The sequence below is a fragment of the Tauraco erythrolophus genome, chromosome 17 (genome assembly GCF_009769465.1).
Source record: "Tauraco erythrolophus isolate bTauEry1 chromosome 17, bTauEry1.pri, whole genome shotgun sequence".
Taxonomy (NCBI): Eukaryota; Metazoa; Chordata; class Aves; order Musophagiformes; family Musophagidae; genus Tauraco; species Tauraco erythrolophus.
The window spans coordinates 12,106,088-12,122,502 of NC_141481.1; the positions used below are offsets into that span (position 1 = coordinate 12,106,088).

Genomic DNA, 16,415 nt, shown 5'->3' on the forward strand with positions numbered 1-16,415 from the left:
AGTTCAGGAAAGCTCCAAGATAACAACTCCTGAGCAGAGGGCACTGCCACACGCAGCAGACAACTAGCAGTCTCCCACCAGTCAGCCAGAATCACGTGTCCTGAGAAGCAACAAGGACAAAAGACTCCCCCCCAAAAAAAACCTAAGGAAAAGCCAAATACAAAAGACCTACTATCTCATTTAAGACAAACTAAGAACGACTCGTTTGGTATCTTTATTTTCCAATAGTACATTTAAACAGCTTCTCAGGACTAACCTCCTCAGCCAGTCTGGCCATGCAGAAAACATTTCGTCAAATATACAGATGCCTGTGACAACACACACAACGGGTTGTACTGGAGAATAGAGAAGGGAAATGGGATAGAAAGAGGCAGCTGGAGTTAGGCAAAAAGCATGTGGTGCCATGGCAGTGCTACCAGGGTGTTAGCAGAGGTTATGAACTGGGGCTCCTGAGTGCCACAAAACCAGAAGGGGCTGTACACAAAGAGCTTCTAACCATTTCTTCTTAGGAACATTTGAATACCTGCTGCTAATAACTGAACTACAGACCCCTCCTGTGGCTCACGACTGTAGCTGCACGTCTAATGCTACCTTCAGAACTGCACTTTATGCCTTTGCTAATTAAGAGTCATGCAAATGGGCGTTATATCTCAAAGCATGCACTCAGTATTTCGTGAGCACATCTTGTGGCCATGCATGACAGGAAGAACTAGCCACAGGACCTCTGAGAGGCTAAGTTCAGAGAAGTATAGACACAGTGTTCTTCTATTTGATCAAAAGTCCTTCCCTGCAATAAATACAAATTAAAACCAGAAAGCTCAAGTGTTCTCAAAGCATCTCAGCTGATCACAGCCCATGCAATTAGTTCCAAGACTTAAAAGAGCTACTTCATTAAAAATCTGACTTAATTTCGACAGTATCTCAAGACATGCAGATGCCAGACCATACGTGTTCATCAAACTATTACTTAAAAGGCCTTCCCCGAAGCACTTTCGGTAACTGCTTTATCTCTACCGATTCTCCAGGTGGGATCTGACTTGGAATTTTCAGCAGCAGAGTTTTATAGCACAACTACCCACGTCAGAAAAGGAACAGTAGCAGTTCTGCAACTTCAAAAGCATTTGCCTTCTTCAAGGTCAGATTAAGAAAAATAGCATAATGTATCATTTGAAAATATTACATAGCTATTTGTACTACCCTTTTGATGTGTAGTATGGATTTATTTTATCTACTTTAGGCAAAAAAGAAAAGAAAACATAGCTGCTGTTTGCCAGCTGCATATACTAGTTCACATGCTATTCCACAGGCAGAAAGCCACCCTGCAGCTGTCGGCAGGTAAATCCACGCTCACCAACAGGAACTAGTGGTATAAAAGCTCAGCCACTGTAGAAGCAGACATTCCTGGTTGTTCTCCAACTTCATGAAAGCATCCTGCACACCTTCTCCCCTCCTGGCGAGTTAAGCCCTTGCCAACGAAAGGCGAGCCACCCACGTTTCTGTATAGGTGGCAGTCAGGGGGTTAGTCATTTGCAGTCCTTTCTATGGCTACGCACGTGGCTGTGAACACTTGGACAACCCAGCTTTGTGCTTGAGCCCACAGCCATGACTAATTTACTAATTTAAACACTTCCGCAGTACCAGAGAGGAAAACTGGAGAAGCATGTTCAGCATTGAAATCACTGCAGGATTAACTAGGAAAAAAACGTTAAAAAAAATCATAAATATCTTTAATTACAAGACCGGTAAGGCAAGTTATGAGAAAAACCCAAGATTTTGCTTTAAGTGTGAAAGTTGCCTTCAAAGATGGAAGTGTCTATGACAGGAAGCACAAGAACTCAGTGGTGAGCTATGACCACCAGGGACCTATGCTGTGTGCAATACTAAACTGCTATTTTATACTTTTAAAACCATCACTCACCACCTAGAGAACAACCTGAGGACACATCTCTTCTACTAGAAAGCAGACCGCTGGCACAGATGCTCTGCTGGAATTAAGACACCAATTTTAAAGGAAAACCCCAACAGTTCTGCATCGGTGCTGGAAGCACAGAGTATTTTCAACCACGGGTGACCTCAATACATTCAAGCTTCACATAGCGAGAGAGAAATGCTTAGCTCCCACTTAGGCTCCTGAAAAAAAGCTGGCAGGTTAGTGATAGCAAGCAGCTCCTAGTCAGGCGTTGAAGTAGGAAGCACTGGATGCTGAGCTTCTCACATGCCGACTTGATGACAGGTTTATTTTATGCCTGGCTAGTAGGAGATGTGCATGGACGTGAAGTGTTTCAAAGGCGTTTGAACAGTGAGAATCTTCAGATACATGAGAGCTACAGAAAAGTCAAGAGCCCATTGATTTAAGGGGTGAAGCACTTAAAGAATCCAACAACAAATTTTTTATGTTTAAAATAGGGGATTAAAAACCAGCTAGCATTCCGGCATGTTATCTCCAAATAAAATCCTTCATTCTGAGAGCTGTATAGAATTCTATTTGTGTTCCACGTAGAATTATTTTCTTTGGAAACAAAGATCTAGAGCATCACCTTCACTTAAACTGATTTCCACCACAGGAAGGTATCAGCCTGATGAATATCTTCATGCCAATTTTATGAGAAAAAAGATTATATTGAGAAATTGTATTGAGAAAAAATTGTATGAGAAAAAATTTACATTTCTTTCGGTGTGAACAACTTCATATCTATAATCCTCCAGAACACCATCTTCCAAATTTCCTTTTGGTTAGGTCTAAGAAGTTTGATCTAAGAGCAAACGTTTTTAGGAGATATTTTGTACCAGAAAGTTAAAATCATAAATAGCTGTCATGTATGGATTCCCTAGAGCAATTACTGCTTTTCAGCAAAACCGCCTCACAAGGACTCGTGAACATGCTCATCCTTTTGGGAAGAACACAGTTCTTATTTCATCATTTAATAGACAGAAGCCAGCTACACCAGGCATACACAAATCGTCATGTAGTGAATTTACACTCCACTCCTCTACCCTCACCATACATAGGATGAATCTGCACTTTGAGCCAACTTTAAACACAGAATAACAAACCAGGAATTATCGTGTAAGTGAACCAACACTAGTTTGTATTCTTCCCTGAATAACACTTTTTTTTTTTTTTTCAGAAAAGAAAGACTGCTACAGAAACACAGCAACATTCAAACCCTTTAAAACAAAAGGTAGATTATTTAATGCATTAACGATGTTAATCTGAAGATAAATAAATCCACAACAGACTTTTAGGTTTCTTTTGAGATTTCCTTTTTCTTTGCAGAGAATATTTCTGATATTATACAGTACTGAGAGGGTGTTCTTTTATTTTCTTAATGTCCAGGTGAAAAGCAAAGCTCAGTTCTCTCTGCTCTCTTCGTAGAACTCCTCAATGCCCTATTCCAGGCGTGATTCTTTCATAAGCTTTTACTTGAAAGCGGAGTGGTGAGCAACATTAATTTCAGGAATAACTGGATGGTTTGGTCCCTGAGTCATCTTCTTGAGAGCCCATACTCTGGAAGGGAGAGAGTTATTTCTTTTCAAAAACAGGTCTGAAGGTTTACCTTTGAGACAGACAGTTCTTTGAAGTTAACAGGTAGGAAAATAAAGTGCATATGAAATAACATGCACTTCCTTTTTGTCTTAAAGCATGATGCTTATGCACACATTAACGACATGTAATTAAAACACTGTAAATACCGACGTTCAGTGCAACGCACACTCACTGCACTGAATCTCTTACACGTTCCTACAGGACACTTAAATCGATTACCTTCTGCACAAACTGAGGGTTCACAGTGATCTCTTGATCCATGGCTTTCAGTCGTTCATCAAGCTCTATACATTTCAGCATCTTAAAAACATATATGAAGCTGATTATTTTGTCCAGCTTGTACACAATCTTCAAGATGTTTCACAGCTGTGCTATGTAGAACCACTAATTTTTGCCATTGTAAGAGTTCAATGTTCTCATCCCTCATCTCCCAAACAAGTGTCAGACCATTTTTTTATTCCCTTATTTTGATCCATGCCTTCCTAACAATCCTTTTTAAGGCCATTGATAGACAGCCCCATGAGGGTCAACCAGCTCAACCTACAGGCAGGTTATCGACAGCCAGTGGAAGTGGTCCTTGAAGCCTAGAACTCTAAAAACAATCTTTCTAATCCATTCAATTCACGGAACTTCCCATCACCAATATTAAGCAGTCACTCTACCAAAACATCTCAAGCTGCACAGAAGATACAACAAGGAATGCATTGACAGTAATTGACTATCGAGCTAAAACCTTTAAATATTGGTACTGTGAAACAGTCAAACAATGATCTGTAATCCTCAATCTCTACACGTAAGTTATGTACACCAGCTTCTCCCAGCAGCTCTCTGATTACAGACTAAGGTTCTTCAGTAGGAATTTCAAAAGCAGTTAAAATCGTAAAGATTTACCTCCTGATCAATGTTATGAAGCATAGCTGGATTGTTATATTTTTCAGGATTATCATGGAAACAGACCATACCATCTTTCTGATTAATACTTGCAAAGATTTCACCATCTTCTATCTGAAATGAGAGAGGGATTAATGTAAGGTTAATCACTAAGAACAGAATTTCAGGTAACTAAACCACACAGATTCCTTGTGGAATCATCTTTAACTTGTTTGATTTTTACTTCCTAACAACTTCCCAAAGACAAATGATGCATGGCTTATCTTAGGCAGACAATATCTTTTTAAGATTTTTTAAGAACAGTTGAAACACCACAGCAGACTGACAGTATTACCGATAGATTTTGATTAGATCTAAGGAAGAAATTTTTTACACTGAGGGTGGTGAGGCACTGGAACAGGTTGCCCAGAGAAGCTGTGCCTACCCCATCCCTGGAAGAGTTCAAGGCCAGGTTGGATGAGGTTTTGAGCAACCTGGTGTAGTGGAAGGTGTCCCTGCCCATGGCAGGGGGGTTGGAACTGGATGACCACTGAGGTCCCTACCAACTCAAACCATTCTATGATTCAATGAGTATTTCCTTCACCCTGAAAAAGAACCATTCTTCAGCCACTCAAAACATGCATTGCCAATCCAAACACTTGAAGAGCCTTAAATTGGATCAGCTTTTAAACTAGGACACTTTAGCCAAGTCACAAGCCTTACCATGTGAAGGACGTATTTTTCTGCTTCTTGAGGCCCCGACAACTGCACTCGACTTGCCATGTCTTGTAATGACAATGTTAAAAATGTCTGAAATTTAGAAAGTATTAAAAGGTTAATACTAGATGCTAAGAACTTTCCCTATCAATCCTTCCTGCCCTGTACAATCTTGTTTTGAAGTCTGATGGGAACAAAGAAGTGGATCATATAGTTATTTCTTATAAAAGCACCAGAGTGGAGTCAGCTATTCTCCAAAAATACCCATTTGTTACGCTGTGCATTATGCAGATCAAACTAATGGAGTCATTACTCCATTCCCGCATTCCTTTTTACCCCAGACACAGTTCTGACCACGTCCAACCTCTTTCCTCACCTTTCCACATGAATAAGGAGACTGTCCATCCCTTGAGTTTCCTTCAAGAGATGCAGGTATTGCATTACTGCTGAGGTTAGTTCTACTGCAACTAACATCATTTAGGCTTGCAAAAAAATAAAAACACCTTTCCCTTCATCATCTTTAAGGATTGATCCGATCTCTCAGCTGAAGGAACACATCACTCCACTGCTGCTGTTCTTCCTTTTACTTCAGACACTTCCAAAATCTGTCCCTCCCACTCACTCTTCTTTAATGAAGTAAAGTTTAGGTTTCCTATTTTTCCATTAGAGATGAAGGTAATTTGGTAGCAATGCTCACAGCTACATTGATTGTGTATGAAAATCTCACGGGCAAACCCCTCTGATGGACAGACATATGGAATCCCCTTTTAAATAATGCATAAGTAGCCAGCTGAATTGGTCTTTCATATAGAGCATTTCAGTCTTACTTGTTTCAGAGACACAAATCTCAGTTTTAGTCGTTTCGCCACAACATCACTCCCTTATTTTGCTCGGAATTGAATACATTTCAGAGATCCGCTCTTGGAGAAAAAACGAATCAGAACTTCTCAGCAAAACAAAATCCCTACATCTTACCTTGGTTAGCCTCTGAATATTCTTTTTGTAGAGAGATGACAAGCATTGCTTAACCAGCCCCATATTGTTATCCCTTGTGAATGTTTCGCTGTGTTTGTTCACCAGATTTCGAAGCTCCGAGGGTTTATTGGTTGAATAAACTTGCGCTAATTCATGGTAAGCATTGCTAAGAGGCTGCAATTAGAAAAACCAGAACCTTTCATAAAGAACACGGTGTTCAACCAGCCTCACAAAAATCTATTCACTACTTCAACGTTTGAAACCATGCAGGCATAAAAATAAATGCAAGTAGCTCAAGCACCTCATAAAAAATAGGCAATGCCCATACAAGTCTTTATGGCAGCGATAGATCCTCGTACATTAAATCTGTATTACTGCAATATGAGGTTGAGTAAACAACATCCAGGGACCTGTGTGTGACAGCTGTAGTCATGGGAGAGCAGAAAAAGCCCATCAGCTGACTGGCACATGAAGGAAGCTGAATTCAAGGTAAGCAGCATATTGACTAGTCACTGCCCATCCATTCTGTTTGTTCTACCCTCTAAGACACTGTCGTCCTTGACCATGACACATCGCAGCAGGGACAACAGAGAATCTTCACCTAAATTACTTTAAAAAACGGCAATTGTTTGAGCTTGCGTATTAGTATCTGAAGTTAGAAGAGGATTTCTGGAACTCTTTAAAATTTTGGTCTCAAATTAACAATTTCAGTGTTAATTAAAAACCGAAAAGCTTTTAAAAGGGTGTTATTTATCTAGGACCGGAACTCTCTTGATAGCAGTTTTCTCTTCCACCCTACACCTCCTGATCAGAATGCTTACAGACTCCAAACTTGCACGTTTTTCACAAGCTTTACTCTTTATAAAGCCGGAGGTTTGGAATAAGCTATTCAGCATTTCTTACTTCAACTAGATGGAGTTGCGGGTTGAACGCTTGTACAAGAAGGACACTGCGTATTGAAAGCCAAGTGAAATCCGAGTCTTAAACATTTGAGTTCTGACGTAAAGTGCTATCAAGGCATGTGCAGTATCATCAAAGAGAATATCGGTAAGTCCTATTCACCCTGAAGTTTTTTCAAATTTGTTTAAAAACCTGTATCACCAATATGAACACCACAGTTTGTTAGTAAAAGACGTAGAAGGTGCCAGACAATCTTTAGCTATTGCACACTAGAAAGGCAGGAAGAGATTGTACGCTGGCACATCGCGCATTATTTCCCACAATCAGTGATGTTAAACAGTACCATCAAATAAGGGCAGAAGAAAAAAATCTGGCCAACATGGTTTACAAATTCGGCTTTGTCATTCTATTATTTACCTGTATTCGCAAGACTTACCTTAATGAATCTACCAACTATCTGGGAAGTGTATTTTGGTAGCTGCTGAACTTTGCCAAGTAGTATCAAAGAAACTAGAATATACTTTTTATATGATTCCAACATAATATGACTGACTGCCATGGCTGGAGTAGTTATTGCCTAAGCAAGAAAGAAAGAAATGGAATAGAAATTTAGTACACTTCCTAGGAGATCCTGGTAGCTGCTGCATTAACAAAAATCTCAGTTTAAAGCTGAATGCAAAAAGGATACGATGACGTATGAAATCCACCTTTGAGCTTTAAAGCTGAACTAACTTCTGTCAAAATTAATTATCCAAAAGTGTCCTAAAAAAGTAAATTCTATATAAGCTACTCAAAATATATTACGTTACAGGGATGCCTACCTTAAAATAACCCTGTTAAGATCAAATCAAAACGTCTTTCCTGGGTATACATCTAAAGTTGTACTAGAAATCACCTGTAGAAATCACTTGTTACCAGGAATGATTACATAGTTCCTGTAGAACCTGGATTTAGACAGATCCTTAAAGAGGTTTATAAAGCTGTTACATCATCAGATGTCATATTTAAGTATGCTGAAAGAGGTAAGAGGTCTGCAGAACAGGGAAGAGGGACTTTAGTTTACTGTGATACTGCTAGCTACTCAAGAGCTGACCTTTGTTTACAGAAAATAAAAATGCTGCACCAGTTTATTTTGCACATTTGACAACGTTTCCCCCGCATACACAAATGTAGTTTTCCCAATTTCGCAATTTTCTCGTCTTTCACAGAGAAAGTAAAAGCAGCAAATATTGTAATAGCCTTGAAGAAGTATAACTCCCCTCATAAAATTAGCAAAGGTCTTAGTAAAACCACTGAACCATTTTTTCTTTAAGAATACACAATTCTGAATGTCAGCCTGTGATCTGCTTCTATGTGAGCAGTAATAAGCAGGCATTTGAAAAATATTTATAGTGAGATAAATTTAACATCAACCTTTGAGTGGCATAGTTTTATGGTGCAATAGTTACTTGGCTGTACGAGACCTTCTTAAAGGAAAACACCTCTCAAGACAGTTTGCTTGGTAATTCACTTTATACATCAAAGAGCACCATTCAGGCTGTACCTTTCCCAAAAGAGCTAGTAAGTGAACACTAACCCAAATCAGTTATTACGTACTACTAAGATGCACACACGTGCTAAACCAAAACCTATGTGAACAATGAAGAGCAGTATAAATCTATCCATAGGATTACATCCTTAAGGTTAAAAATTAAACTAATTGGAGGCTGCTTGTGCTTTATACTAGGTTCAGCTTTTACTGCTATCCTTGCAGCAATTCAAAAATGGTATGTTCTCTCAGCACTATCACACATGCTACTTTTGCCTTTCACACTTTAGACTTACCATTTTATTTCAAATTTACCTGTTCATAAAAGTAGAGTGCTCTTTCAAAGTTCTTTAGCCCAGTGTATATCATCCCACCATAGTAGTAGTAACATAAAAAGTGCTTCGCATCATATGCCCCATTCTCTTTACAAATATCCATCATGTCCACATCTAGATACGGGAGGGCAGGTTTAAAGCATTTTGCTAACAAACAAAGCTACAAGAAAACAAATCAAGTGTTCATAAATTAGCAATTTTCATTCCAATTTCGATGAGGAAGACGTTGAATTTAGTACTATTTAATAAATCTCACTCCTCCAAGAGCAAAACACAGTGCACATCACTAGTGGGGTAACACACATCATTCACTGTATCACGATATCTGGAAAACCCTTTTACACTGATTGTGAAGTGTTATAAATTATCTGAATCCTAAAGAAATTAGATTGTGACAAAGCTGCTTGAAACCCCAGGCCTTCCAGACTACCATGCTGGCAGCACTAAATATTGCACTAAACATTCCTGTCTAACCCTAAATCCCAGGAGCCAAGAATGAGACAGAAGTGCAAATCCAGGCCAAAGACGCCGAGACAAACACGCCTTTTGTCAAACTTGAGCAAACAGTATCTGGATATTACCCTTATGCTGCCTAAGAGAAGGTGAATGTGACTTTCAGCCCAGAGAGAAGGGATGTCGAAGGACTTTCAGAAGTCATCAAGAAAATCAAAGATCTGGGGACATGCACTGAGCAGTTAAAATTCATAGAAAGGGATTTTATTTCAGTGTATCATATTATTTATTACTGGAAAAATAAACAGTTAAAAGCCATTTTTACATTGAGGAATGCATGTTCACATATTGCAAAGGGTTATAGGTATTTTATAAGCTTTTACTCTCGTAAAAAGCCCTTATGCTGCCCTTACCTGGCAAAGATCTGCGTGTATTGAGGTCAGCTGGTTTGTGTTCATCTGCATCTTGTCTATGGCTTGTCTGAGAACGCTAATTCCTCGCAGGGGCTGTCAGAAATTACATCTCGTTCAGATAATTTCTCATAGATGGCAGCACATTGGATCTTATGTTGACACTTACAAATGAAAAATAACACTAATTGACAGGTTCCATTAAGTAATAGTTAACTTGAGGTTCCCTTTTTGTAAGACACTGCAGTCTCTCCAAAAAATAAAGTTAAGCTTGGCTATACAATTTCTTCTGATAAACTAAAGCCATCAATTCTGCTCCACAAAGCCAACCTCACCAGGAATACAGTAATTTGTATCGATAAGGAAACCTTTCTTGACTCCATGATGCCATCTAAGCTCTGACCAAGTAACAAAAGCAAGGCTCTCGCTTTATTCCACTTAGACCAGACTTTCAGGCTGGATTTCACTAAAATGGCTTAAAAAAAGTCAGTATCTTGGCAACAAAAACATTGGTCAAATATTTCTTAATCAAGTTTCCTTTACATTTTAAGGCATTTCATTATATAACACTGGTGAGAATAACACTGAAACGAGCACCACTGACTCACCAGCACTAATAATTTTTGCAGCTCTCCTACTCAAGCACACATGGTTTGGAGAACATTCTTGGTACTACAGATTTCCGAGTTTGTGTGTGACAGCATGTTTTTAGGTGACTCTTCCCCATAAAATTTATCTTCCTTACATTTTCCTTAAAGAAATCTTAAAGTCTTGGTTTAGGTTCATTACCTCTCAGTAAACTTAACAAGTAAGGAGCTGCACAAAACTACTTAACCTGAAGTTAGTGGTAAATCTTTATGAAGCGAGTAAGACACTAGTAATGTCATCTTTAAGAGCTTGGATATGTAGGTTGCTTATTTATACTAGATGATACTTGCTCACCTGTTTTCTCTCCACAAGGGCATTTGTTAACTGGTGGCACAGGCCAGCAACTAAATATAGAAAAAAAAAAAAAAGAAAAAACCAACATAGTGAAAAATCAGCAATAGCAAACTATACAAAAATGTTTAAAGTCTCAAATTAAGCTTAACTTACAAGTGTCTGTTGCATATCTAATGTGTTCCCCGTTACAAGTGCTGATAAAAAGCTGCACCTGTGAGAATAATGTTTCGAAGTCAGGGATGCTGGGCATAGAAAACTTCACAAACCTAAAATAAAAACAACAACAAAAAGAGGTTTGACACTTCATATTTGGAGATTAATTAAAAAACTTCATCTCCATTGCTAAGCCTCTGCAGATGCACGCAGATGCTTGCAAACAAATCCAAAGTGTTTATGACAGATGGCATAAGATTTCCCCAGGAGCTGCACAAAATTTGGAAACACACTCTCCATGCACACCCCCATTCTCAATCTAGTGCAAACTACAATTTAGGACAAACGATAGCGAACAAAGATCATTTTATCTGGTGCAATAGTTACGATAACAGAAACACTGGCTAATGATGATGAATTTTAATACTCAGCCACACGACTTCTCTGGACACTTTTGCCTATCCTGCTTGAATGTGCTCAAGATTTCTCAACTATTAAATTATTAGACTTGTATCTCTTGATAGGAGCTCCTTCTCTTCACTTCCAGCTTCTCTCCACTTCTGGTGGTTCCTCAGCACCCTACAGGCTGTAGACTACATGTAGCCACATTGCTGCTTCTGTAAGATGAACTACGATTACTCTCATCTGAGCGCAATGAAAACTCTCCACCTCTGCATCCTACAAACGTCACAAAAACATACAGGAAAGAAAATTCTGTTGAATGCTGTTGGAGGGTATCCAACTCTGCCTGTACTTGCGTTGCTACACACTGTAACATGCAGTTCAAACCCAGCTAGATGATGAGCTGTCCTTCCCCACAAGGCTTATGACTGTCCAGGTTATGTGCTGCCACCTCTTCCCTGTCTCTTTAGAGAGTCTTACTCTACCACCATCGGATCTGCCATGCCACAGTTTCAGCCAGGAAAACGCTCCACTGATACCATTTCTTCAAACCATACATTTTGCATATTACTTCTTACAAACAGTTACCTTCCTTCCTCCGCCTGTTTTAACGACTGTTTTCATGTACCCCATGATACGCAGTACCGATGCCCTGCTTTTTGTATATTCCATAACGCATTTTCACGAGATGCTAGTGAATTGCAACATAAAGTGCATTACCTCCATGTCTTACAGTCATTTTGTTTCCAAAGGGTAGTAGAACAGGACTAGAATTCAGATCTTTCCTTTAAAAGAGAACTTTAAACAGCAGCAGAAGCTGTAGACGCTTCGCCTGCAGTTAGGTACAGCTAGAAACAATCATTTGAGCTTTAGGGCCAAATATCTTTACCTCACCTCAGCATCACCAAGGCAATTCAGGTATGATCTTAAACTACAGACAGCAGCAAGAACCTTCGTGCTGCCTAGGGACAAACACCCAAGAACTATGAGAAGGACACATGTTTTGCTGGAAAATAAAAGCGTTGCTTTGTGCTTACAGTTCAGCACACTAATGCCCTGCCAATCAAGTTTTAAAAGTTAGTTTTATACCCTTTTGCTGAGCACATATGGAAAAATAAAGACATAAACAAGAGAAATAGATACAGCCTTAAGGAAAACAAACCCCTAATACTACCATTTGACAGTAATGGCACTTGTAAGCTCCAGAGTTTTTTCTTTTGAAAATACAAATTTGCCTTGGTATTTTTATTAATAAAACGTTCCTCACCGAAGGAAACTAAGCACCATTCTAAGAAATGCAGACGGAAAACATTTATGTCCAAAAGAAAAACATTCGTTTGACAATTCAGCACATTGCCTGAAGTTTTACCACTAAGATATTTAATTAAAAGAAAGCAACACTTACAAGACAGCGAGAACGCCTAACGAGTGTTCCTGCACATCCAGGGCACCAAGCACTGTGTCGAGATGGGAAAGATTTTTTGCTAGCAGTTCTCCACTTTTATTGATCAGTTCACAAAGCTGGGTCATTTGCCCTGAAACACAAAACATCGTCGACAAACTTTAATTAGAGATTACTCGCGCATTCCCACACTTCATTAGATCTTGCTTCCCTATATATATATGGAAGAAATTGTTCACTCTGAGGATGGTGAGGCACTGGAACAGGTTGCCCAGAGAAGTTGTGGCTGCCCCATCCCTGGAAGTGTTCAAGGCCAGGCTGGATGAGGCTTTGGGCAACCTGGTTTAGTGGAGGGTGTCCCTGCCCATGGCAGGGCGGTTGGAACTGGATGATCTTTGAGGTCCCTTCCAACCCAAACCGTTCTGTGATTCTATATAACCTGAGGAAAAAGTAGCATCACCCAGAGATTTTACTTTTCTTTAATACCATAGGCATTAGTTTTCAACAAGTGAGGTACCCACCACATGTTTTTTCTAAGGTGACAGCTAAGCTTCTGGACTTTGGGATTGCAAAGGAGGCCCTCAGAACACAAACACAACACGAAAAGTGGCATTAGCTCACCTCGTCAGAGGGAGCTTCAGGATCTGGCATTAACACCCAGCTCCACCGAAGCCAAGTCTACAAAACTTTTGACCAGTGTACTGTGATGCAAAGTTTTGCCTCATGCGGATAAATTTAGCTACACTTGTGCATTCTAGGGAAAAAGTTTCTCGTTTCTTGTGTTATAAGGAAAAAAAAAAAAACCACACAAAACTAACAAAAATAGCTTCCTCCACTTTCTGAAAAATCTCAATCCCAGAGCTTGTTCCTTGCTGCTTCTCAAGTGCCCTACCCACTTTTCAGGTCTGCTCGTAAGCATTTTTTTGAGGCAGACATTAAATTACAACTAAGTACCTGCAACAAAAGGATCTAAAAATGTGTTCTTAAATTTACTTTGTATAATTAATGCTACAATGTTATTCTATTTGTTGTAAGCGATGAATGCAGCATGAAAGGCAACTATTTTGAATTAGAAAGGTACAGTAAGCCCCAAAAAAAAATCTTACAAAGAAAGCAGATCAATTATCATGAACTGCTTTTAAACTCTTCCTCTCCTCTGCAATTACTTGAATTAAAATTACGCTTTTCCAAAGCAGACTATTGTTTCAATGCTCAATCCTTGCAGATTAGAGAGAAAAAACAGAGGTTCTCTCACCCTTACAAACATCTTCCTGAAATGAGGAATAGTGGCTCCATTCATAGAGATTTACACTATCCTCAACTCTCCAGCTTTTTCCTTTCAAAAAGGAAACCTAGGGAGCCCTAGCAATGAAACATTAGCTTTGCAGTAACAGAGGGATCAAGAATTCCAAATGGGGGACCAGAGCCCAGGAACTCCAGAAACGGGTCCCCAAAACTGCGCTCTCCATATGGAATGAAAACTCCAGGCATAAGCATGGAAAGGAACAGAGCTTGTAGGACGCTCTGTGGTTTGATAACAGTACTCAAGAATTGCAAAACCTTAGTTCTGGTGTCCTGCCTAGGAGAAAAATCTGCCCGTTCTACAGCTATCATCTAGTATCCCCCTAAAAAACAAAGCAAAAACCACCAAAACGACCCTCTACCAACAAACACACACTGAACAACCTACAGTATAAGTAGAAACACCCAAACAAGGCCCAACTAAATGCCTGTTTCTGTCACCTCCCCTGCAACCAAACACTGACAACCAGAAACCGACACCATCACAAGCACGTGTACTTCTCCTGTGCACTCTCATAACCTCCTGTAGCCTGGATTTACTTTCTCACAGAGAACATCCCTCTGGCTCATCCCTAATGGGAGAACTTCCATAAAGTCAACCAGTTTCCCCTTGAACCTTTTGCATCCGCAAAACCGTCTAATGAAAAGTTCTCCAGCACGTAGTTCTCTACACACGTACAAAGAATCACCTTTCACCTGGTTTGCACCTACACCTTCTCTCTTGCATATGACACCCCCAGTAAAAATACTCTATATTAAATAAGTTAAACCAAAGTGATGATCCAAGGGCTGGGGCACCTCTGCTATGGAGACAGGCTGAGAGAGTTGGGGCTGTTCAGCCTGGAGAAGAGAAGGCTCCGGGGTGATCTTATAGCAGCTTTCCAGTACTTAAAGGGGGCCTACAGGAAAGCTGGAGAGAGACTTTTTACAAGGGTGTGTAGTGACAGGACAAGGGGCAACGGCTTTAAACTGAAAGAGGGGAGATTTAGATTGGATATAAGGAAGAAATTTTTCACTCAGAGGGTGGTGAGGCACTGGAACAGGTTGCCCAGAGAAGCTGTGGCTGCCCCATCCCTGGAAGTGTTCAAGGCCAGGTTGGATGGGGCTTTGAGCAACCTGGTGTAGTGGAAGGTGTCCCTGCCCATGGCAGGGGGGTTGAAACTAGATGATCTTTGAGATCCCTTCCAACCCAAACGGTTCTGCGATTCTATAGAAGAAAGTTGGAGCTCCACGCAAAATAACTGCCAGAGATAAAGCCTGGGGCCACAGATGAAAGCATCAATTTTTGATCAGTTCCAGGGAGCAAAGATCCCGTGCAGAGAAACGCTCAGAACACACTTCAGGGAGGATCAACACAGACAGAAAGTTCACGAATCAGAAAACGCTGGGCCCCCACACAAGAAATATGGGAGCCTGGCAGCGAAACTGAGGAATTCTAACTGCGGTTATTAAAACGCTGTCTGAACACTGGGTTACGGCAGCTCTGACATGCGGTCTCAGGGCCCTCACACGCGGTGAGGCGGGACCGCTGCCCGTGCTCCACTCCGTTCCCAGGAGTTAACGCTTCCGAAACGTGTTTGCCAACACACGCTGCACGCTCACCAGTCAGGGACAGGCTGGACGACATAACCCCAGTTAAGGTCGCGGTGATGCCCACTCCCCTCATTTTCAGGCTCAGATTTCGGCGCGACCGCCGGTGCCGGCTTCACTCCCCTCACCCAGGAGCTCCAGCCACCGAAAACCATTCCCTGCCGCTGCCCTGGGGGAGGAAACGAGGAGCACCGCGAAGGGCACAGCCGGCTCCCCGCGCCCTGTCAAACCAGCGGCGGCCAAACCCCGCTGGGATCCCTCCGGGGCCGCCGAAGGAGCCCTGAATGACGGCCCGGCCAGGACCCCGCCAGCCCCGCCGGGGGAGCACCGGCCCCGCGCCTGAGGGAGAGCCGCGAGCGGCAGCAGGCCCCGGCCCGCCCTCCCCAGCCGCGCGGGGCCTGGCGGGCTCCACCGGTCGCCTCCTCCCCCCTCCTCCTCCTCAAAGCCCCGCCGGCCGCCGGGGCCCGCCCGCGGCTCTCCCTCCCACGGTCACCTTGGGCCGAGAGCTGCCGGACGCTGTTGACGAACTGCTCCAGGGCCGACGCCATCTTGGCGGCTGGCGGCGCGGCCGCGCGCGCGCTGCGGGGGGGGGAAAGCGGGAAGGACCCACTGCCGCCGCCGCCAGCCAATCAGCCGCCGCTGCGGAGGCCGCGCGCCTCTCGCGAGAACCGCCGTCGCTATGGTAACCGCCGCCTTCCCTCCCTCCGCCCGCCCGCAAATGGCGTCGCCGCGTCGAGCGCAAGGGCGGCCCCGTTCAGTGCGGGAAGCCGTGACTCAGCAAAGCTGGCGACGTCATGATGGCGTCACCCGGCCGCCCCGTGTGGCGGTGTGAGGGGCGGTGGCCCGCCGTTCGGCGGTGGCCCGCCGTTCTCACACCGCCACACGGGGC

At 42.0% G+C, this 16,415-nt stretch overlaps 1 protein-coding gene across 2 annotated transcripts; it reads right to left on the reverse strand.

Annotated features, from left to right (window-relative positions):
* Window positions 1-174: 174 nt before the first annotated feature.
* COPS3 (COP9 signalosome subunit 3) lies at window positions 175-16,111 on the reverse strand. 2 transcript variants are annotated; one of them, XM_086621918.1, is made up of 12 exons: window positions 16,020-16,111; window positions 12,638-12,767; window positions 10,831-10,943; window positions 10,678-10,727; window positions 9,739-9,831; window positions 8,853-9,032; window positions 7,446-7,586; window positions 6,110-6,283; window positions 5,141-5,227; window positions 4,439-4,552; window positions 3,767-3,847; window positions 1,709-3,508 (listed from the first exon to the last, which is right to left on the reverse strand). In XM_086621918.1, the coding sequence occupies exons 1-12, from the start codon at window positions 16,072-16,074 to the stop codon at window positions 3,455-3,457; spliced, it is 1,272 nt and encodes a 423-aa protein (XP_086478044.1). In that variant the 5' UTR covers window positions 16,075-16,111; the 3' UTR covers window positions 1,709-3,454. The 2 variants fall into 2 exon arrangements, with proteins under 2 accessions (XP_086478042.1, XP_086478044.1); XM_086621916.1 differs by lacking the exon at window positions 6,110-6,283 and having other exon boundaries at window positions 175-3,508; window positions 16,020-16,088.
* Between the last annotated feature and the right edge of the window lie 304 nt (window positions 16,112-16,415).